This window comes from Coturnix japonica, chromosome 4 (genome assembly GCF_054131305.1).
Source record: "Coturnix japonica strain WE chromosome 4, WE-NBRP24, whole genome shotgun sequence".
Lineage (NCBI taxonomy): Eukaryota > Metazoa > Chordata > Aves > Galliformes > Phasianidae > Coturnix > Coturnix japonica.
The window spans coordinates 83,739,159-83,763,476 of record NC_140666.1 but is presented as its reverse complement, the minus strand read 5'-3'; the positions used below and the strand labels follow the sequence as shown (position 1 = coordinate 83,763,476).

The window sequence follows — 24,318 nt, the reverse complement described above, 5'->3', positions numbered from 1 at the left end:
CTGTCAGGAACAGAACACCATGGACTCGCGCTCACAGGCTCCCATAAGTCTTTACAGAACATATTTGAACTGGGATTTTCAAAATCTTGTTGCTTGGTGCAAATTTGTGCAGTGACTCATAGGAGCAGTGAGAAGCACATCCCCAGTACAGATAGCTCCTCTGTTTAATTTCAGGCCTCAGCTTAGAAGGTGCACAAAATCTTTGACAGAACAGTCTTGCATTTCTTAATATTATGGTGGACGTTCTTCTGTCTTCTTACTCTCTTAGGCAGACATCTGAATAAAGAAACAAGCAAAATACATTTCAGGTTCTCTGCAGTCATCTGTTTTAAATGTGTTTATCTGTATAAGTAGTAAAATGGGAGTTGTAGCATGCAGTAACCGTTGTAAACTATTAATTCATGAGATCTTGTATGTTCTCTTTTTGCAGCTATGTTCCTCAAATCTCTTTAGCAATGCAAAGGGTTATTTTGAGGTGACTGATCTCAACCTTATTCCTTAAATGAGATAAATTAGTACTTTATTATTGATAACTACTCATTATCCCAAACAGGACTGAAAAAATATGAAATATATGTGCTAAACTTATTGCAGCAGTGTAGGACATGATGGGATGCTTCTCTCACTATATGGTCTTTCTAATTGTTTCATTACAGAAAATGAGCACAGATGGTCTTTAATTTCAGCTAGATAGATCTTTCCAGATAGCACCTGTTCTCATTTCTGCAACCAAAAGGTGGCAGCATATTATCTACTTTCCATCTATCCTAGCCCCTAAATAACCTTACTTGCTCAGTTTGTAGGAATGCCAGGAAGTCCAGAACAATCATGCTGACTAAGGAACACTGATGAGATCTGATGTGAATTCATCTGTTTGTCACCTTTAAATAGAAGCAGGAATAGATCAAAGACTGGTGATTTTATTCAGTTGTTTCAATGACAGTCTGACTGACTTTTGGAGATCACAGAATCAGAATCATAGGGGTTGGAAGGGACTTCTAGAGATCATTGAGTCTAACTCCCTGCTAAAGCAGGTTTCCTACTCAAGGACACAAAGATAGGCAGCCATGTGGGCCTCGAGATTTGAAGAGGGGTTACATTTCAGCTCAGTTGTGTAACTTCAAGAGGGACACATACCTATGGGGCCTAACAATTTTATCAACAGTATTGATAGTTAAGAATCCCGTGCCAATAGTATCTGACAGATACTGTTTGTCAGGTTTGAACTCAGTTCTGTTCCTACTTTGCTACTTCCTGCTGTGGTAACTAGACAAGATATTGGTGGGCATCTGAAATAGCAGCAGAGGAGGGGAGAGGGGCGAATACTTGGTACGATGAGAATACCAAAGTGGAAAGAATAAGAATGTACCAGTAGTTTTGCTGCATGAGTACATCAATTTGTAGGCTTCTGGAAAGACTCAAAAATAGCCATTTCCCATTTAGGCTGGTACAGAGATGTGGAGGTGGAGAAAGCCATTCTGGAGTATCACCTGCCCTCAGATCTGCAGGGATACTGCATAATGTACAGTGCTTCAAGTCTTCAGGAAGCACAACTGCTACACAACAGCGTCAGGTGTTTCCTTAACAACTCAAGGCACCCACAAACATATCAGACTGATTCTTTCTCTCTGCACTGCCTTCCCATACTCAGACTTGGGGTCTCAGTCATGATCTTCCAGCTGCCCTTTGGCCTAGCTTGGGGACAGTAAAAGACACCACTCTGGGATGTTGGCTGTGGTTAACAGCAACGTTCTGAGGTGCTATGAATCTTTTTACCGGGGTAAAAAAAGCCTCTCTGTGCTTGAGAATGTTGAGAACTTTGGTTACCCCGTTTGCCAGCTCAAGAGAAGATGCACATAAAGCTAACAATATGTCTAATCATTATGGCATACTTTAGGATTACTTTTGAGTTCACCAGCTGCCTATTAAAAACATGCCTGAAGTACAAACCCCGGCAGCTATCTAGTCCTAATCTAGAAGCTTTTCTAAAGCCATTTGATATACACAGTTCATCTGCCTGCTGCAGCCTACAGGTGTGGGTAGAAGTGAGCAGCAGTCCCTCATGACACTACCCCTCTTTGTTGTCTGTAACTAGAGGCAGAACTTAATGAAGAAAGTTGATTCATAGACAGGGCTGGGTGGAGAATTAAGGAGTATAGCATGGAATCCGGTGTTGCAAAGCAGTATACAGGTGCAGGGAAGGTCAATGAGATGGCTAAGGACTTGTAATCCTTTGTTGCTATCAGAACTACCAACCTAGATGCATTTCTTGGGAGTAGATAACAGACTGAAGACAAAACTCATATAGATTTGAGGAAATGCACCTCAGCAGTACAGCACTGCTGGGTAGATTATTATCAGCGCCTCTCTTGCTGTCTGTGCAAATGGATGTTCCTGCACTGTCAGCATCTGCAGCTTGTCCCTCTGTTTTATCTGTTGTTGGTTCAGTCACCTTTGCACAATGTCTGGAGGGGCTCTTAAGGGAAATGAGTGAAAAAAAAGGTTATGCACCTACTAAACCCCAGCGTGTCCCTCTCCAGTCATACTTTAAACACTTATTGTTGGAGAGATGGCAAAACAAGACTATAATTCAATTTCTTCTGTGTACTTAAACATGCACAGGTGGGCAGATCCTCTGTGAACTGTCTTGTCTTCTGCACGCTGTCAACCAAAGGATGTGTTAATACAGTTCTGCCATGCCAGCATGAGCAGATTTCAGAGCTGTTTGCATGTTGCTCCCTGTATTTCCCACCTCTTGTTGAACAGCTGGTCTCTAGAAAGAGAGGAAGTACTTCTGTTTGGAGATTTCAATTGGAGATTTCAAAAGCAGCTTAAGAGATAAGGACAGAGGGCACTCAGTGTGTACTCTGTCTCCCTCAGTGTCAGCGTAACTGGAAAACTGACTTTATGACCAGTTAATTTGAGACCTTTTTAGACCTGGAATAAATGTTAAGCGCAGGTTCTGTTTTGAATGGGAATAAATCTCCTCTATCCTTTACTTTAAAAGCATCTGTAGTTCACAGCTATGCTCCAAACTGACAACTCTGTGTCAAATGGAAATTCCAACATAATATGGTGTGACATGAACAGCACCCAAACATTTTCCTATGGCTTTTTTTGCTACTGCAAGAAAAAATTGGGTTGTTTTTTTTCTTCTTTTTCTTTAGCATTTTTTAGCCTGTCTCAGCTGAAAGTAGGGTCTTGAAATTATCTTTTCTTTATTCTCAGTTACCCCTTCTAATACCGTTGTATCCTCCTCTCTTTCTACAGTAACATTTGCAATTTAACACTATTTAGATACAAAATAATTCACTGATTCAGAAACGTTCCACAACAATATCTGGTCTCTTTTCTACCTAGAAAAAAGTATTAGCAAAGGTGCACAACCTGCATTACATTTAAATGGCTGATCTCAAGGTGAAAGGTGACTCATGATGAAGTCAATCTTCAAAGTTCATTTTTATGCAGAAGGTGACAGATTAATCCTCTGCTAAGCCAGGTGTTAGGAAAGAAGCAATTTTCAGCTCCAGTTTAGAAGGAACTAATTGTCCAGTGCAAAGTCCCAAAGATGATGTCTCAAAGTATAGTGTGTGTATTTGCCCTCAAAGATAGTTTTACAATTAGAGCCAAGCCTCGCTCATAGAAATAAATAACTAAATAAAAATCTGTTTTGGTAGCTGCTATTAGTTAATAGGAAGCAGCAGGCTTATTGAGTGAAGTTAATGACTCCTGGCTGTGCTTAATCACAGACTTTCTTAAAAAGGGTGCATCCAACACTCTTTAATTAATAGCTGAGTAAATAAAACCCACCCAAATAATAAAATAGTTGATGGTAAAACTATTTTCCCCTCTTTAAGACTTAAAATTGTAGGAAATGTACATGTGATTGGGAGTTTTTTGGTTTGTTTTTATTTCTTTTTAGCCAGTAGAGAAACAGAGATGATTGATAATAATGAGGAGAGACACTCCTGAAGTCCAGGGTGAAGAGAACTATTCTGCTAATCTGGAGGTGCTTCGTTTTTCTCTCCTTTGAAAGAGGCCATTGATTCCTGCAGAAACCTGTCTGGAACAAGGAAATCTTGCCTCTCATGTTAACAAGATCTTGAGGCTGGGTGGCTAACAGAGCACCGTGCCTCCCTGAAAGGCAGCAGCTTCTCTTGCTTGAGCTCAGAACTCAATCTGAACTCAATTTCAGAGCTACTGACTCTCAAAAATGCTTCTGTAAAGATACTGTGGTTCCTGGCCCTGTCCCAGCCCAACATGCTGTCTGCCTGCTTGCTATCTTGGGTGTCCTGCACTGCTGATATCTCTTCTAAATCATGCATGAAGCCCTTCCAGTAACATCGATCCAACAGGGCACTGAATCAAACCATGCGCTTCAAGGGAAAAATGTTAAATATTTCTAGTTTTTAAGCTGCTGAACTGTTTTTTTTTTAACTCAAAACTATTCGAGTTTAAATACAATAACAGCGGAGCCAATGTGGATGTTTCAGGCGCATAAAGAAAACAGCACTGGAACCAAGAAGGAATGGCAGGCTTGTTTTGTTCTCAAACCAGAGCATCAGTTCTGTTCAAAGTGCTTTCCCTAAATTTACTTCTGTGCCAAGGCAGTCTATGAAAAAATTAGCAATGGGAGAGGTTAAGTGAGGATCACTATAAAAGTTGTAATTGGGCTGTAATAACTGAGAACACTGTAGCCATGTTTATCTGCCATGCATAGAGTGCGCTTTTACAAACACTGTATGGAGCCCTAAAGCTTCTTCTTTTAAAAGGATACTTCATCTGGTGTCACAGGAAAACCTGTCTTTGCTTCAGCTGTGCTGTTAATAAACATACATTCAGCAAAGGTTTGTTTTTTTTAGTCTTGAAAAATATTTGCTTCAAATTGCCTACTAAAATATCTCCCCCTGAAGCATATCACATGCCCCATACACGAACCCATTACCCTATAGTGATTCAGGGTTATATTAGATTAGGCTGTAATTCTTGAGAGTTGTCTGCTGATATTAGCAAAATAAGCATATCACAAATATACCACTAGCATAGACATCACAAGCACTTTGAGTAATAGGATCTTTTAACTCACATAATCTTCCCCCCCCTCCCATCCCCTCCTGATGTCATTTCCAGGACACAGTGGGGAAGTAAGTTAAAGATACCTGCTGTCTGAAGAGGATGCTGCTCTCTGGGGATAAAAATGCAGGATGCCTGCCCAGAGAAGATTCCTTGGCAAGAGAAAATGATTTACACCACTGAAAGCTCTGCCTTGCTCTTTTCTTTCTTTTTGAGATGAGACAATGGGAAGGTAATCTGTGCATTATCACAGATTCAGATGTAATATTTTGAATAATGTAGATTGTTCTGTGGGATGCCCATGTTCCTGGGCATAAGGTTGTCCTCCCCATTGCAGGCTCCTCATCCAGAAACAATGAACAGAAATAGGTGAGTGCTTACTGCCTGGTCTTTCCCATCTCCCTAAAAACAGGTAGAAAGTCCTAGAAAAGGCAAGGTGACCCTCAATGTGAAAAGGGTGAAAAAAAACTATGTAAGGCATTTTCAGCAATCTTAGGGCCCCCTATTAATGTCTGAAGGTTCAGCTCAGAGCCAGCTGTTATTTGGGGGGAGATGAGTTGGACCAATTTTTCTCCCAGCCCTTCCCTTCCTATATATTTCCTTTGCATAGTGTGTATGTTTGTGCCTTACTGTACCCTCATATTTAATGTTCACTGATCCAGCACAGTCCCGGGGTTTATTGACTGATCTCAAGGAACCCATGCCACTATCTCTGCAATATTCTGAATGACTTCCGTGCATGTTTGAAGTTCTTTGGGTGGTTACAGGGTATTTTAAAGCAGGTGTCTGTCTTTTACATCCATTTACATCCTTGTTTGCATTCTTCACTGCTTGGAGCTGGCCATGTTTGGAGCAGAAAGGCAGCCAAGCTGCTGCTAATTCTGGCAGATGGGATGAGCATGCAGTCATCCAATGACACTGCACATTGCCCTTTACAAAGCACTCGGTGATCCATTCTGGTTTACTATGCCAGGATATCAACTACAAGGGAATGAAAAGCCAATATGTTTGTTCCAGCTGCCTTTCTAGAGAGCAGTAATATTTTGGCAGAGGGATAAGGTGGGAGATGTCCTGAGTACACCTCTAAGCACCTGGTAGAATGATTCCTCTTCTTCCTCACCTTGAAAATTTGGTAGCACTGTAAATAACTTGCCCCTACTTTTAAATATAAGGCTGTTTCAGGCTATTAAAATTGTATAAGCATCTGCCCAACTCCCACTCAGGCAGTGCTGAGCACTGGAGGAGGTGTTCAGCTGTTTTGGCAGGCAGATTCACCTATCAGACAGAAATGCTTAAGGCTTTCTGACAGTTCTGGGTTCCAGCGTGACAGTGAAAATCCTGTTCTTCCTGATTCACTGAGATTTAAGTTTCTAAAAACAGTAATCCAGAGAAATCGTAGCAAAGGGTCGTGTCTGCAGAGCACCCCATACAATAGAGCTGTATTATGGCATTCCATTCCTTATGATATGTTACCTTCATGTCTACAATCCCTCAAGCAGCTATACTGGGTTTTGCTGAGATGGAGTTAACTTTCTTCATGGCACCTCCTGTGGTGCTGTGTCTTGGATTTGTGACCAAAACCAGCACTGGTAACGTGCTATTTCACTATCTGAGCTATGGCTGAATGCTGTATGCACAGTGCAAAGGACTTCTGTTTCTCACTCTGCCCTCCCAGTGAGTCGGATGGAGGGGTGCACAAGCAGGCAGATGGCCTGAACTAAGCAGAGTTATCCCATATCATATAGTGCCTCTCTCAGCTATAGAAAGGGAGAGCAAGATGGGGGTGAGGTTTAGGAATCAGCAATCTTTTTGCACAGGAACTGGCTGAACTGATGGGAGATGGGAGCAATTATCTTTGCATCACTTGCGTTGTTTTCTCTCTCACTTTCTTCTACTTATTCTTCACTTACTAAATAATTTTAATCTCAAACCACCGGATTTTCTTGCTTTTACTTTTCTTTTCCTCCTCCCTTGTCCCACGAGGTGTGTGGGAGGAAGTGAGTGAGCAGCTCAGCGGTGCTTAGCTATCTGCCTGCATTAACCCACAGCAGCAACATTTTGTGGTTCATGGATCAGTTCTAGACCTTCAAAGTCAGGATATGTGTTTCTTCCCCAGAGGTCTGTACATCTAGTGATGTACAGATACTTTTCAAGAGGTACAGAGTAAAATATTTGTTGTTCATCCCTAGATGTAAAGCACTCTTGTCTATTGCAGTTATAGCTATATGTTTTATAATTAAAGCTGAGGACTCAGAAGGTTTGAGAAAATGGATCTTTCCTCCTCTTTTACACGTAAGTTGGCCTTTTCTTGCTTTTAACATGGGCAGATATGAAGAAAGGAATCAGGAGAAAAAGAAGCATTACAGTTGAGCACTTCAGCCTCTAAGGAGGTTGCTGATTATTGAAAGGCTTTTATGAAGAGGAAGATTTTGCTGCATTACCAAGCTCTGATTCTTACTTCTGAAGCTACTTTTATACGTGCAGCTCCCCTCAACAAGATTGATTTGTTCATGGCTCTCTCAAAGTATATTTTACATGGTGTCACTACTGTGCAACTGTTTGGTATTTCTTAAGATGAGCTGGATGTTGTTGGGACATGAGCTACTACTGTATTCTAACAGGCATTGGGAGTGGACAGTGAAAGAACAGTCTGAAAGAAGAGCCACCATGCTGCGTAAAATTGGATGGAGATCTCAGACTAACTCGAGTCTACACACTGTCATTCTGCTTACATCCTTGTGGTTTGCACGTTGTGCCAATAACCCAACCAGGAGGACAAGTGTGGAAGAAAGCAAAAATATTTTCCAGGATGCATTTGGATGTTGTGTTGAGGGATATGATTTAGATGGGAAGTATTGGTGATGGTTGGACTGGATGATCTTCTAGGTCTTTTCCAACCTTGATAATTCTGTGATTCTGTTTAGAAATCAAGACTGTCTGGTTGTCAGAGTGCATGATGGCCATCACCTACAGTACAAGAACAGCCCTCCATAACATTTGGACAGCACATTTTGCTCTGGGGGTACTATCACAGGTTGACAGTTGTTGCTACTACTAAGTTAGTAGAAGGTAAGAGTAGTATAGGAGTAGTATAAGAGTAGTATAGTGTGTCTGAGGACTTGAGGAGTGTAATCTATTAATGAGTATGTGATCTCTGCCAGAGCCAGTTCTAGACCTCCTACGAATGGAGTCTGTTCCAGCTCTGGTCCATGATTCTTGACTTAAAGCTAAAACCAGTTATGCTTTGAGCAGGGGTAGTTTTGTCTGTTCTCCGTCATCTCAACCAAGATGGTGACCACTATAATGACCCATCAAGACTATTCATTACTCATTGTAACTGGACAGTGTCTAAAAGCATCCTTGGATCACAAATGAGGAATTCATTAACAAGCCATTTTGAATACATGAGTAAACCTTTAGCTGGAAGCTGCAGCTACAGCAGCTGGTGGTGCAACATCAGGTTAATACTGCTCTAACCAGCTTGCAATTTGTAGCACTGAAACTGTAGAAGAGAGAATAAAATTGTAAAAAGGAGAAGCCTATCAGCTTGAAATATCTTGTAAATGTGAACTCAGGCTAAAGATACTGTTTTCAAACATAAATTTACATCCATCTTTAAGCCCTTAAGTCAGAGAGATCTTAATGTTAGAATGGCTTCTTAGCTAAAAGAAAGCTCTCAAGCTCTGGTTCTAGAATGGACATCTGGGAAAAATGGCAGTTTATTCCCCTCTGGTTCAAGAAGTCGTATACTCGTATGTGTGCTCATTTGTGTAGCTGCTGCAAAATAGGCAATGCATCTCTCTGGACTTTGACAAACAGTTAAAGTTGCAACAATTATGTACCTAGAAACAGCTCAACTACAACTTGGAACACAGTTTATTTCCCCAAAGGTGTTTGCGGGATGGTAGATGGGAACAGCACAAGCCAAGGATAGCCCAGCTAATGGCAACCTTTCCTGCATATTGCCTCGGGATCTTCAAATGCTTCTCAAATCCCAGGGAGAGGCTGAAAGATTTGACCTTATTCTGGTGTCTGATCCAAAAAGCTGTAAGTTGTTCTGACAGGGCAGGTTTTCCTGAGAGCTGTGCAGAGTTGGATATGAGCCCAGCCCTGGGGTTGTGCTGGAACTCAACACTTTGGGGGCCTCGAATTATTCCATATGAGCCATACTGTGACAGATAGAGCCTGCAGGAATCAGAATTACTGACAAGGAGATTATTCCTAAAATTACTGGTGGGGAAAAGGGAGGAGGAACCATTGCCACAACCAAGTTATGTGAGACGTGTTAGGGGAGCAAAAGAAAACTCCATTTCTTCTTAATGGTGCCATGCTGACAGGGAAAGGCCCTGCCCTGTGGCATCCAGCCCAGCAGTTTATGGGGTGGATCAGGGAGAGGTGTGAGGCAGAAATTGCTGGAAGCAGTGCATTTGCATAGCAGCAGAACTCACAGCCAGCTTTCTCACCAGGCTCTGCCAGGCTTTGTAGGATTTGTGGCAGAGGGAAGGCTTTAAAGGGGCTTTGATGCAAGTGGGGATGGCACCTCTATGGGGAGGTTCTTACCATGATTTAGAGGGCAGGCTGTGAGAAAGCATAGAGGTGTCTGCAGAAGTAGTGATGGAATGTGTTATCTTTAGTGAGAGAAGAGAGTTTTCTGCTGTGACAGAGAATTAGATTTAAGAGCCAGGGAGAGACCAAACAGTAGCTTAGAGAAAAAGCTTGAGCTTTTCTATCAATCCCACAGAAATATTTATAGTATAAAAACATTTGCTATCGAGATGAAAAATGGAAACCTCAGAAACAGTGCTTGGATGTTTTTTAGCTGCTGGGGCTCTCAAGAAGTAATCCATTATGTTCGATTTCATCACAAAATGAAGCTGTGCGTTCTCGCCTGGTGAACGACCCCACAGGGCAGCAGAGCAGACAGGAGCTTCCAGTTCTCACCCAGTGCCACTATCAGTGCCCAGCCCAAGCTGTTGCTTCAGGCACTGCCAGCAAAATCCCCCTGTGTGTGCTGTGCAGTGCCGAGCAGCTGCAGACCTTTGGGATGAAATCTGGATGCACTAGGGCTTGCATCTGCTCTGCCTACGCTTCTTACATGTGAGAAGAACAAATCAGAGGGATTTTGTCACAGTTGTGCCATTTTGGTGAGGGTGGGCACTAATCTCCTTAAGACAAGAGCTGCTCCCACTCTTCAATTTCATGAACTGAGCATGAAATATATTTTTACTCAATTTAGCGTAGGTTTGAGAAGGAAATAACTTTGAAGCACGAAGCCAGAAACAATCGATTTGAAATGTCAAAATGATTTTTTTCCCCCAAAAACAATTTTTTTTTTCAAGTAGAAATATCCTAAAACCAGGTTACTTCCTTCTCTGTGGAAAACTTCCACTTCGGTAAACTAATATTTTTCACATGATAAAGTAATGAGCCTCGGTGGAGAGAAAAGCTGGTGCTCAGCATGGGACTGGGAGAGGTGAGCGAAATGGAAATGTGATGGAAGCACATAAAATTAAGAATAATAGATAATTAGAGCAAGGAACTTGGCAGCCAGGAATGACAGATGCAGATATTTTACATTTAGTGAGGAGTCAGGAGCCCATTGCCTGGGGGAGTGAGTCGGGGGTAACACCCAGACTGCCAGAGGCTGCCTGCTTGTTGATATCACTGTGATGGAGATGGGAGCAGGAGCTGGGAGAACAAAGTAAGATTTACTTGGAATGATCAGGAGCACAGGTTAAGAAAAGGCATACTGATATGTATATATGTGTATATGTACGTTATTTATCAAGAAGACAGGAAGTGAGATTAGATGGCTGACAATAACCACGAATAAAGTTTGGCATTTGTGATTTGTGTATAACAGATCCTTAATCAGACCAAATCCTAGATGGTTATCTATGCCAGAACCATGCTAAATCTTGTTTGCCCAAAAGAACAGTCTCTAAAAATTATATTCCCCTTCTTTCTGGATTTTTAATGTATAAGAATGGAAGTGCTGAAGTTAATCCTCCCTTGACACTGCCCATGGATGCAGGATCTTCATGTCACATCATAGCTGCACACTGAACAACTAGGAATCTCAGCATCTGACTTGAAAAGTTGAATTAATGGGAGTGAAAACATTCCCCCGGGGCGATACAAGAAAGACGGGACTTGAAGCTTGTTGGAAAGAAAAATGTTAGCCAGCAATTTATTTGTAACTCTGAAAAAGGACTTTCTGCTTCTGGGAAACAGTGGATAGTCCCCAACCTTCCTGAGTGTGCCCCCCAGATTTTGCCTTAAGAGCCTTTAAGACACAGAGCACAGAGAAGATCTATATGTGCTTCCCAGCACTGCAGCTGCCCTCAGCTGTGCTCAGTCACTTGAACAACAACTGGAAGTGTCTAATTTCTGATGGGGGAACCCCTGAAATTAGTTTTGCTTTAATGAGAGTACTTGATCATCTATGTTTCATGCCTGCACTGCATTCAGCAAGTGCACCCTCAGCGTTCTGTTGTGGAATATACCTCATGAGATGAGAGAAGAACAGAGATGCAGGCTGAAAAAGGGAGGCGAAGTTCACTCTGAATTTGGACTCCCGTTCCCTTTCGGAGCTTAATGCCTTCTGACTTGCAGCTGTTTCTGATGGCTCTGAGGCTGGGATTGCAGGAACATCCAGGAAGGCACGTGTGAGTGCTTACTGCCCTGTAACCCACAACACTTCACGTGGCATATTGTGGGCTGAACAGTTCCTGGCCTTCCCCAAAATCTCAGCTGTGACATGCACTGCAGTTTTTGCATACAACCAAATAGCTGTTCCTACTTTCCCACAAAGCAGGTATAATATATCGTGATTATTTTCAGGTATGAGCGAGAATGTTGCTTGAATTCGACACTGCATCCAGCTGAGCTGAATGGGGGAAGACCATTCACTGAACTGAAGTAAGCTGATTCAAATGGCCCTGCTTTAACAACCATACCCACAGCAGGGCCATGTCAAAGCAGAAACAATTCTTCCCCAGACCTGGCAGACACAGCCTGTTCCTCTTTAAATCTGTGCTGCAGTGCTCTGCATTGTTGCCATGGCAGAAATCTCCCCATAGTAATAACCTCTTTCAGGGGAAGGTTAAAAAGAGACAGTGCACATGCTCAGAAAGCTGCACTTGTTCTGTTAGCAGTTTGCAGCGGCCATTTCAAAGAGACCACCACAAAGACAAGAGAGAGATCAGGTACTGATATTTTTTTTCCTTTGTTGGAGGGGGTGACTTTTCTCTTACAAAGAGAACCGTGCACATGTCTCTGTTCCTGGTTACGCTGCAGAGAGAGACCACCCTGGAAGCCTGTCATGATTATTCCTCACAGACAGCAAATTCCCATAGAATTACTGAGAGGCAGTTGTCAGATGTGACCTGAGGTAACTGCTGCACTCAGGGAGCCATTATTTGGCAACACGGCTCACACAGGAAGCTGAGGTGAGGTTGGGGTGGTGTGTGAGGTACCCTGAAAGAAGTTGAGCTGTCTGCCTTGTTTTTTTGCACCTCTGTAGCACTGATAGTTGACTATGAGAACAGCCTTCACTGACCAGCAGGCTCCTGCATTAGGTGCTTTGGAAGGAGATTGATACCATCCTGATGTAGTGATACTTGGAAACACTGCTGCCTCCTGTTGTGAAGCCTGGTGTCTTTGATTATACTTGCTTTGATCTCAGGTCATCGTTAATTGAAACAGAGTAACCAAGCCACTTGTTAGGATTTTAATCCCTTTATTGTAAGGACTGTAGAAATAAGAAAAAGGATCACATTTGGTCACTTCTAAATAGTGGGAGGAATAAGAAACACTGTTTTGTGATTACAGAAATGATCAGATGCATTGCTTGATATGATCACAAATATATTCATTACTCTGTATGTGCTTATGTGTGTCTTTCTTCTGAGTATGAAAGCAACTCCTACGTTGATCCTACATTTAGATTGAGATGCACAGGAAGGGGATGTGTGTAATGCTGCACCTTTCCTGGTTTGCACAGGCTGCAAGTGTTCATACAGAATTTGCAGCTTCAGATGAGCTGTGTCTGAAACAGTGACTTGGCGTGGATCAAAGTTGTTCAATTCTGTATTTGTGGCAAGATGGGGGGAGAAACCTTTTCCTTTCTGTCTCCTTCCATTGTACTGCTGAATGTGAAACAGCTATTTGAGGGAATTCTGTTCTCTTGCCTTCAGCACACATGCACTTGATGTTCATATGCAGCATCTCCTGTTTAGTAGGTACCTACTTAAAAATCAGGATCAAATGGTCTGTTGTCCCGCTTTCCTGAACTCAGCTAAAGAAATGATTCATGTGGATTTTATTGTGTTGTTACAATCTTATTTGATTCTTTCTTCCCTTTCCTTGAACACACAGGACCAGAAGGTAAACTTGGCTGAACTAAGGATCACCTTATTGGTTTGGGTGCTTGAGGCTTGTGATTGAAATCTCTAACAAGCAGTTGCAGCTTGTGTTTCCTCTTGATCTGAACAGTTTACTTGTTGGGTCAAGAAAATGCTTTGTTTGGTGCCTTTGTACTTACCAAACATTTAACATTTGTATTCAGGGGTGGGTGTTCCAGAACCAGATTAAAGCTGTCTTCGGGACATTGTGTGGCCTGGCTGTGATGTTTGGGAACAAATAGGTGACTGCAAATTATCTGGAGCTTGGATTGGAGAGGGAAACAGAAGTTCAAAGAGTTCTGATGTATTCACTGCTCTGCCTATGAATTTGCAGAGGTTTAACAGAAGTCTTGTCCTTCAGTTGCTTTCATACTGGAGTAAGATTTTATGATGAATGTGGTGAGCAGTTAATGACAGTAATTAGCTGTAGTTATTGTACTTGTAAAAAGATGGTATACCAGTAATGCAAACGAGTGGGAAAAAAGCACATTTTGAGGTTCAAGTCAATTTCAGGCAGCTCCAATTAAAAATCCTTACAAGTCAGATCTCAGTGTCTAAGAACAAGACAGCAGGCCAGGTTCGTGCTCTGGTCTCTGACTGTGTAGTTAGGAACAAGGCTGACATCACAGTGTGGGCATCCTGGCCTTCACATGAAACCAAAACCAGCGACTTCTGGTCTTCTTCACGACTATGGATATTCCCAGTTGGGTTTTATATGCTACTCTGGAAAAGTACAGAGAACTTCTGCCTGTGCTGTAGATCTTTTGATTGCTTGTTTTAAATTGGTTTGTTTGTTTGTTTCTTTTCTTTCAGAGGAGAACTGACACTGCTTTAGCCATCAGGAACAGAAAGTTCCTTGTAACAAGAGCATTGTATTTATAATGTTCCTCCCTGTCTTGTTTCTGTCTCTTGATAAAGAAAGAAGCACCCGTTCCCACAATGCTGGTACCCTGCCTTCTGAGAAGACCAGTCCTTACAGTTCCTTTAGTTTTTGTGGCTGCACTACTTCTCATGGAGCCTGCTAGATCTGATCAAGAAGCAGGAACAGCCATACCAGCTGAAAGTATGTACCATACAGCTCTCTTACAACTTGCACTGTAGTTTTAATATTGCAAGGCACCACATTACTGACTGTTTTGGAAGTGTCTTGTTTATATTGGTTTAAAACTGTGATCTGAAATATGTGCTGTTTTCCCTCTTCATCCAGTGCTCTCTAGTCTCTTGCCCTTTTCTCCTGCCTATTTCTGTCTTGCTTGCAACTGAAATCCAGCAGTGTTTTGCACTTCTTATTTTGCGCAGCTCCTTCATTGTTTTAGTCTTCTCAGTCATGAATCATTATCTTTACTTTTCAGAGACATTCTTGAGACTTATTTATTTCATCTGGCATTGACTTGCATCTTTTGTTTCATTCCTGGTAAAGTTAGAAGTCCTTATTTTAAAATTTCACAGTGAAGGTGTCACAGAAGCACATTTTGTCAGCCCTCAACCACCTAAACCTCTTTTGCTAACCTGTGTGGAGTTCAATCTATGTCATAAACATAATGGCAGGTCCATGCATCAAGTTGTTTAAGTGGAAAGTGCTGTTCTTCCCTTTTATTTAGTGTATATATGTTAACACTAAGGTTGGGTCATGATTCAGCAGTGAGAGAGGAGTCATTCCTCATGAGAGCCTCATAATTCTAAGACATCGTGTCCCTGTTTGTTCAGGTTCTGTGCTACTGTTTGTTATAGAGCTGCTTTGTGTTATGATGATCAAGGCAAAGCAAGCCTTGTGACCATAAGTGTGGATTATCTAGGTACCTTGAAGAGTGCAGTTAATCCAGAATGCAACTACTCTTCTTATCAGCAATACCCTGTAATGACAGGGCATTGTGTTTATCTGCTGCTTGTTCCACTTGCTTTCTATAAAGCTGTACTGTATTCAGAGTTGGAGTCAAAGCGATCTTAGTGATAATGATCTCAATTGTATTCCATCAGCTTTGTGTTTTAAGTTCAAGTTTGTGAGAATAGGAGACAGAATTTTCCTGGGAAGCAGCGTCATGGCTTTGGAGAGAATTGTGGAGAAGATGAGGTTGAACGTGTGCTCACAGACTGTGGAACAAAAGGGAAGACTCAAGTAATAGATTTAGTATTTCCACACTTCTACAAACTGTGACAAAAGAGGAGAGATAGTGGGAAAGGGAAAAGATGTGTGTTGAGAACAATGACAGAGGAAGCAGTGGAGAAAGGCGTATGATTTTTATTAATGCAAATTTGTCAAAGTAATTCTTTTACCACTGAGACATTGGGTGGACCATCATGATGGACCTCTTAGAAAAATCTGGATTATTTAGGAGTACTTATGTCAGTATTCACTATGGACCTTCTTCTGTAATTCATCATGCTCAGAATCACTGTTTATTTCTTCTCCTTGGTACTTCATGCTCTCTCCTAAATGCTTTCCTAGGCCGTCCCTGTGTTGACTGCCATGCATTCGAGTTCATGCAGAGGGCTCTGCAGGATTTAAAGAAAACAGCATATAATCTAGACACACGGGTAAGGAAACATTCAGCTTCTTTTTGGTCTTTTATTTTGTTTCTTGTTTTGATTTTATATTTTATTATGGAAGAAAATGCTGCGGATAGAAGTAGATAAAGTGCATTTTGCACTGGACTCTGTCAGTTGAGTGTAATGTCTTGTCTTCTAAGGTGATGCTGGGTAATCAGATTTCATTCCTCCAGGCAGTAACCTGTGAAATTCTCAGTTGAGTTATCAGAGAAAGTTGGAAGCTTAATAAAGAGCAAACTGGCAGACCTAAGCTCTCTACCCTTCTCTTGGATAAGTTAGAGCTATTAGCACTGCAATTCTCATTCCAAATGCTGAGTGCACACATGAATTTTTGTGTTAGGGAGGGTAAGGTCAGAACATCATTCTTATTGCCCAAAAGGAGAGAGTCAGCTCAAACAAAAAAACACATTAAAATAAAATATGCTATTGCACATGTTTCTGTCCTAGGAGGGAGGCTAAGGGAGGAAACATCATCTCATAGAATTTTTAATTACTTTTTTTTTACATCGCATTGATTCTTTAAAGATGAAGCATGCCACAAATCAGAACAGCATCAAAACCAGAACTTGTTTGGCTTGTAGTTAGGGTGGAGAATTTGCCAAGTATCCCCCTTCAGTGGGAGAAGTTGAGTCTTGCTACTGCAGCCTGCAGTGTCCAGCTGCATCCCAGCTGCTGTCAGAAAGCAGCCTTAGTAGGGTATCTTTTCCCCCACCTCCCATGTACCCTTTAGGTGAAGTGCTGCATCTGCATCTTGCATAGGTTTTTCAGCAGAAGGCATTTAAACTGCTTTGTGCTTCCAGTCTACAGTCAAGGTCATTCGCAGTTCAAAGCCTGCAAACTGACATTTCTGAAGAATACTTTGAAGTAACTCCAAGCAGAGCGCGTGATGAAAATGCTGCTGCAGGAATAAAGATGGTTTGAATTGTGACGTGCTACAGAAAACAAACATTCAAGCAAAACTAAATTCGTATGTAGCGGATTTGCAGTTGAACAAAATCTGTTCAATAGTTACAGGTCAAATACATTTTGGGCTCTTTCATGAAGAAATCTTGTTAACAAATGATCAGTGATTTTGTAAAACATAGATATCCAAAGCTGAAAGCTAATAATGCGGATAGAGCAGCTGAGCCCCAAAACTGCAACTGCATTTTACTATTTCAAAATAAAAATAAAAGATGACCGAGGAAAGGAAACCAGGTTATAAAAAAAGGTTCAGTAGGAAAGGAATATCCTACAGTTGAGTTTCACAGTTGTAGGTTTGACAGCAAGCTTGACAAAGTGGCTCCATGATACGTTCTTGCCACAGATCTCTCTCTTTCTTACCACTTTTGAGTCCAAACAATTGAATCCATATCGAAATCCTTCAGTGTCTCTGGATAGAACAGGCCTATCCCAGTTATGAAGAAGTTCTGCCTACATCTTCAAAAAGACATTGAAATATTTACTACCTGAGGACTACTTGGATCATAGAAATGCTGCCTACAGTGCTTCAGTTCTTATGTTTTTTCTGCTGTAGCCCAATTTGATGCAATTTGAGTATTTTAAGACAATTGCTTTCAGCTACGTATATGTTTTACATTTGACTGTTTTGATCTGTTTTGCTGCTGAGTGGAGCAAATTTTCTGTCCCCAAAATACAATGGCCTTTGTTAATATTCCCACTGGAGACACTCATTTCCTTAAAAAATTCTTTTCTGTTTGCAGGTAGGAATTTTAGTTGATGACTAAACAGCTTTTAACTGTGTTGGAGGGGGAGGGATTCCCAAAAGCTTAGAGAGGAAATTCCCATTAATTTCCGCCTGCAAATCTCACTCTGGAGTTCTTAACAGTGGAAACTCTGTAGTTTTATTGCACAGCTCAGAGAGTTTTCACACATAATTTGGCCCTGTGTTGATCTGTGTGGCGTCTAACAAAGCAGAATGACTCCAGCATAGGTCAGATAACTTTTTATGGAGGTCATAGGCTATATCCTGTTCTTTTTACAAGACAAGCAATGCTTGTAACCTACACTGAAGTGGTGATCACTTACTGATTGATAGACTGGATGCATTTTACTCATGCAGTGAGAGAAGGGTCACAGACCACCTCCAAGGGCTGGCAGCTACCTGTGCAGGTACTAGATTTGTTTGTGTCCTTCCACATACTACAATCCACCCATTTGCTGGCCCCTTGGAGCAGGCTGCAAGTTGGATTAATTGTTTTAACTGCAATAAACAACTCTGAGGAATCTTCTGTGGGAATACCCCCGATTTTTCCACTTAATAACAGCATCTGGCAGGTGCAGCTCTGATCACAAACTAGGAGAGGGCTCGTCTGTGACCATCAAAACAATTCCAGCAGCATACAGACAGCTCCCTACTGCATCTGCAAGTTGCTCAAGACAGAGACCAGCAGGGAACAAGCAATAAAACAGCTCCCATAAAACATATCCAGTCCAGTGGCTGTTGCATTACAGCTTTAAAAAGCTCTGCATCTGCTTTTATTTATTTATTATTTCTTTAGATGGCTTATAGAAGTTTTTTTGTAGGCTGAGAATCTGAGCCCTGCCCTGTTTTTTGTTTTATTTCTTTGGTGTGCTTTGACCCACCAAGGGGATAATAACAAATCTCTGTGCAAATGACTTTATAATCCTGCTCACAAAATAGTCAGTAAAGATGTACTTAGTGCCATTCATTCTGTTCTTTATTTCTTTCTAAACTGTCAGTGGTTATTGGGAACATTCAAAGCCCATTAAGTAAGATGTACCCATGAAAGTAAAAACAAAGCTTGGAAATGTTATTAAAGATAGATAAGATGGTAAGCAGCCTTGAGGCTTAACTCCAAAGCTGTCAACTTCCCATATTCAAACCATTGCAAAAGATGTGGAGGAGATGGTTAGAGGGTGGTGGTTGAGCATCTTTCAGGTAATTAGTAAAGTCTAATCAGATCTTTTCAGTCTTGCAGGGTAGCTGAAATGATCAAAAGTGATATCTGATTTCAGATAATGCCACAGGGCTGTGATGAGAGATTTGTCAGCTGAGAAAACAATCTGCCCAATAGATGCATCTTCCTGTACTGAGAAGGCAGGAGTTAAGCAGAGTGTTGTAGCCCAGCTCTTCTCTGAGAGCCTTTAGCTGCTGCAGGTGAATAGATGTCATAACTTTAAAAAATAGCCTTTAATCATGAGGCCATCCCATCTGATAGCAAAATCACAAGAAAGGCAGATGAAGGGTGGGTTTCATTGGCATTTAGATCTGATAGTCTTTATAGTGCCCCTTTTCATGTAACTGCTTAAGACAGTAACTGGTGATTTGGTAAGTGGACTTTGCACAGCTGGTTTGTCCCATAGCAGTAAGGAGGAAGTTCTGTCTTGGATCACACTGATTCCCATACACAACTTCAGAACGTGAAAAAAATGATTGGGTACTAAGCTGAATTTCTTCATATCATGTGAAGTGCTGCCATGTTTGTATGCCAATTAATCATGCAGAAGTTAAATTACTTTGCAGACAGAAAGCAATATTGATGTGCTAAGACTCATCTCGTACAACTAATTCCCAATTTCAGAACAGAAGTGGAATTGATTTTTCTTTGGAAGCTAAGTGGTTTTATAGAGCTGACATTTCATTTTCGGTGTTGCTTTTGTCCCTTCCTCTTGCAGACAGAAACACTGCTTCTTCAGGTGGAAAAGAGAAATCTGTGTGACTGTGTAACTGCAAATCTGCTGAACTGAATCCAGGAGACCAGCTGTATCACCTGCTCAGTGGTTTTTAAAGCGCAGCTGTATGAAGCAGCCTTTTGGAGTTCATGTTGCAGACACGTACATCCCACCCTACTGAGGAAACTGGGGGGAGGGGGCTGTGTCTTATGTGTCTGTTCTGTCTGATGGTTTTTAAATAGTCCTCTCTTTTCACATCACTGCATTGCCAGTAAGGGCTCAGTTCAGTAAATCTGCTACTTGGTGCTAAAGTGGGGGAAAATTTTGCTTGCTTTGATTTTTAAATCAGAGTTGGCCAAGTGTAACCATGACATAAATAGAGCCAACAATGCTCTAGAGATGCTTGCAGCTGGTTTTGGTCTCTAACATGTTAGAGCGTATCTCTGTGACAACTGACCCAGCTATATTGAGACAAGTATTTGTGGTCCCTGTGGGCTTTGCCAGTATATTAAAGGTGATGGAAGTCCTTTCTGTTTGTTGTTTACACTGTGACCACGTTCAGACATCCTGTTGGCTGTAAAGAGGCATGCATTATGTCTGCTGTGCTTAGACCAGAACAGCTTGTATGTTAGTGCTCAATTTCTGACATCCTGTGTAAGAGTGTCACTGTCTTTAATTAAAGTATTTAATTTAATCCTGCCTGTGGCCTTACCTCTCTAACTAACATGGTGGGACTTTACTGCAGGTAGATAAGAGGGAACATACAAATACTGCTCTGCCAGGAGTAAAGCTTCCTTTAGAAGACTTCAGCTGATTCTGATTAGAGTAGAATAGCTTTTCAGAGTTTTTTGCTGCAGTCAGGTCTTCCTCATCTTGTTCTAGCTTGGCTTTGTTCCTCTGCTTGCTCTGGACGTGCCTTGGCTCTTCTTTCCAGTGAAACCTTTGTTCCCCTTTCGATTCTGGCATTACTTGCTCTCTAAGCCCAGGAATTTCTTGGTGAACCCCTGGCCCCATCCTTAGGATTGTGTGTAAGTTGTTGCAGGAGTGGGTGCTGGGACTGATATTCCTCAGTTTGCCATCCCTTTAGATCCAGCTGACAGCCCTGCAGGAGCAATGTGTGGCATTCCCACCTACTGTGGAGTGAGTGAACGCGGTGCTGAGCAACACTGATATCTCCCTCCATGTTTGTAGGCAGGGGAAAGGGAATAACTTTCTCATTCTTTTGCTCAGAGTATGAAAAATTAGAGATTCCTTTCAGCCTGCACCAGAACCAGGAATTTCCTCATGGTAATTGCTGCATGCTTCTTCACAACCCACCCTATCTATTTTAATTTAGTTTTGAACAACTGTCCTCGGTTACTGCTTGTTCAAAACCATCATAACAGCAGGAGAACAGAAAACAACAAACATGTCACACAGTTATAAAAAAGGATTGGCAAGGAGGTCTGGAAATTACACCCAGAGCAAAAGAATACAGCAGAGCCAGGCAAACTGCTGACAAAGGTGACAAGGATTATACATAGTAATGAGCAAAGAACAAATCAGGAATCTGCAGTGTGGACAAGAGATGGTTGAAGAAAGAGATGACAGCAGTTTACAAAACCATGAGTGTCCTGAGAATGACTTCTTGCTGCCCCTTCCAATACAAGAAGAGAAGTGCAATGAATCGAAACCAGCTGGTGGTGGAGTCAGAGCAAATAGAAGAATGACTCTCATAACCTGCTGCATATTTAAGTTGTGGAAATCTTTGCCACAGGATACTGCTGATTTTAAATATTTGTGCGAGTTTAAGAAGCAGATGTTCAGACTCAAGCCTCAAAACTCTGTTTCAGACTGTTACATATAAAAATACCAACTTTTGGATTTCAAGTGAAAAATAAAGGCACTCAAGAGGTCCCTGACACATGAGTTGTTGCTGTTTAATAGCTCTTTAGGAAGACATTGTTTTATACTATCCTCAGAAATAGATACTGCAAGCTGTAGAATGATCTGTGGTGTGATCTGGTGCAGTTGTCCTTATGTATAAAAATGAACTCTGCTTCCTAAACTCATAACACAGACCTCCCTTAAGTAGGTCAGTGGCCGTGCTTCTGCAGCCCTGTACATTGCAGAGACTGCTCCAAAGCAGGAGTCATGTTTCCATTTTGCAACGATGGAAATGGTGCTGCAAACCATTTGCCTACTGCCAAGAAGGATCTCTGCAATTATTCAGATAGGAAAGTCTCCTTTGTACAACATAAACCCAGTCCTGCCTCGTTTTCTTTCTCTGCCCTATGGCCTCACCTTGAGAAATGGAAGTCTGAGGACCATCCCAAAATGGGAACGCTCTCTTGACACGTTACTTGTTTAGACCAGAAAAGCGTTGCCTTTGCCCTTCTAACTGAGGAAGGAGAATTTCAGATGCTGCATAAAGGCAATCTTTTTCTCCCAGGGGTGTTTGTGTTCATGCTGGAGTTGCTTCACAGGCAGCTGAGAAGTAACAACTTGGGAAGCAAAATGAGTCTCATAATCATATGAGAAATCACAACAAGCAGGAAAGGAACTGTAAAAGAAATCACCCAGTCTACCTCTTGTCTTATTGCAGGGTCAGCCATCCCCATTCTATTCCTAAAAGATGTAAAATTTCTACCTACAGTCTTAAATATCCCCCTGTTTTCTCAGGCAATCCATTCCTGCGCTTTTCTTACCATAAAGAAGTTTTCTAGGGCTGTTGGTGGTGCCTCCTGGATAAAGTTTAACCTCTTGCTTCTTGTCCAGTACTTCAGAGACCCTCAGAACTATGGTTTCTCTGCAACAGCCTTCTGTATTTTATATTCCTAAAGACATTTCATGTCCCCTTCTGTCCTTCAGCCCACAAAGCTCAGTTCTTCCAGCTGTTTTGGGGGAGCACGACTCCTAAACCTCAGTCATTTCTGCTAGTTCCTATCATTCTTGCACTGCAGTGACCAAACCAGATGTAGTACAACCGTTGAGACCTTGTGATGGACAGGAGAGGAGCTCTTGCACTCTTCTTTGTACATCCTGATATAACTGCCTGTTTTTTGGCAATGACAGAATGTTACAGACTGATTTCAGCTCATGATTCCCCAACTCCTCCATAGAAGTGCCACTTCACCTGCCGTTCCCCATTCTAAATGGGAGCTCCTGATTATTCCTGATGAAGTGTAGCACCTTGTCCTCATCCTTATAAAATTTTATTCTGTTTTTAGGCTTTTTTTTTTTTTTTTTCCCCATCTTGTCTGTATGATTTGCAATTCTAGTCTTCTCTCCTAGTGTTTCTCATAACTTCCTAAGCTGGTGTTACATCAGGTCTCTGCGGTTGGACTTGATGATCTTCAAGGTCTTTTCCAACCTGGGTAAATCTATGATTCTATGATCTTAAATAATCCCTTTGCTTATTGGATACCCAGGTGACTAACAAAATGCCAAATAACCCTTGAACTGAGTCTTTCCAGACCCCATGTGACGCTTCCCTCCATGCTGATGGTGACTCACTGCTGACTATGGGCAGTTACCCAGCCAGCTCTGTGGGCCCTGTACCAGTTTTGCTGCTTTTCTTCTCACAGACGTGTGACCCCATAGCAGAAAATGGCCTGAAGTTGATTAAATTTGGCTTTTCCCTACCCGCAAAGCCTTTGTGCTTCTCAATATTTGCATCACATTTTTTTCTTGACCATTCTGGTGTTATTCCTGTGTTCTATTGCCACTCTAGTATTCAAGTAATAGTAACCAGACTTTCATTACAAAGTTGTAATTTTCAGTACCTGTAACATTTAGAAGTCAATAAATGACTTTGCAGGGAGCTACAGCTACATAGTGTAGTCACAGAGGTATGCAATAGTGAATGTAATAGCAAAGGGAGTCATTCAAGTACTTTCGTGCTCTCTTCTTCAGCTTTGCAGGAGGTGATTCCTGGAGGTTATCCACAGATATTGGCTCTTTGCCCTGTGAATTGAGAAATGCATCTTGGACCACACACCTGTGCTAACATGAGGTGTTGGGAATGTTTTTCATGCTTCCTAAGGAGGCAAAAACTGGATGGACTCTGCAAGTGCAAGGTCTGATTATTTTATGTTGGCACCACGCAATTGAAAAAAGGACATTATGTTAAGCTTAGTAGAGTGTTTTAATACAGAAATAATGCCTTCTGCCCCATTAGATTGTGCATAGAAAGGGCCCTACTGTAGATTCCCCCACTGTTACAAGTGGGAGCAAGTTCAGTGTTGTTGCACTGTCTGGATGGCAATAGTCCAATTCAGCAAGTACTCCTTCTGTGGTGCTATCACAGTGTTAATCCTGGATAGTGGGTGGCTGAGCAGTCAGAAAACAAGACTAAGTCAGTCCATCCACTAACAAAGAAGCTTTATTGCACGTAAACACAACTAAGCAAAACTCAGCTGTGATATCTAGACCCTAATGATGAGATATTGCCAAACTATGTGTAGGTATCCCTGGAGTCTTGGCATCCTGAGCATGGCAAATTTCAGGACATTCAACTTCCCTTTATTCAGAACTTTCCCAAGTTCTCTGTTCTGATCCCCTCTTACACTTTGCAGTTAAGAAGGGAAAGACCTCTGTTTAATTCTGAGGTTGCTTTCCTTCCCCAGTATGTCTCATTCCTTTCCTTATCTCACTGTGGGTTGTGTTGCCTGTCCTA

The 24,318-nt window shown here is 41.7% G+C and overlaps 1 protein-coding gene across 1 annotated transcript; it reads left to right on the top strand.

The window, feature by feature from the left end:
* Positions 1-12,211: 12,211 nt before the first annotated feature.
* Positions 12,212-20,355, top strand: LOC107314042 (NELL2-interacting cell ontogeny regulator 1-like). Its single transcript, XM_015862910.3, has 4 exons — positions 12,212-12,281; positions 14,397-14,541; positions 15,925-16,013; positions 19,665-20,355. Exons 2-4 carry the CDS (start codon positions 14,418-14,420, stop codon positions 19,734-19,736), a joined length of 285 nt encoding a protein of 94 aa, XP_015718396.1. The 5' UTR covers positions 12,212-12,281; positions 14,397-14,417; the 3' UTR covers positions 19,737-20,355.
* Positions 20,356-24,318: the final 3,963 nt, after the last annotated feature.

What these genes read in the sequence shown, in the direction of transcription:
- LOC107314042 (XM_015862910.3), top strand. Translation starts at nt 14,418, where the DNA reads ATGCTGGTACCCTGCCTTCTGAGAAGACCAGTCCTTACAGTTCCTTTA. An exon ending in AACAGCCATACCAGCTGAAA is followed by an intron (nt 14,542 to 15,924) that starts GTATGTACCATA and finishes ATGCTTTCCTAG; the next exon opens with GCCGTCCCTGTGTTGACTGC. An exon ending in CATATAATCTAGACACACGG is followed by an intron (nt 16,014 to 19,664) that starts GTAAGGAAACAT and finishes TTCCTCTTGCAG; the next exon opens with ACAGAAACACTGCTTCTTCA.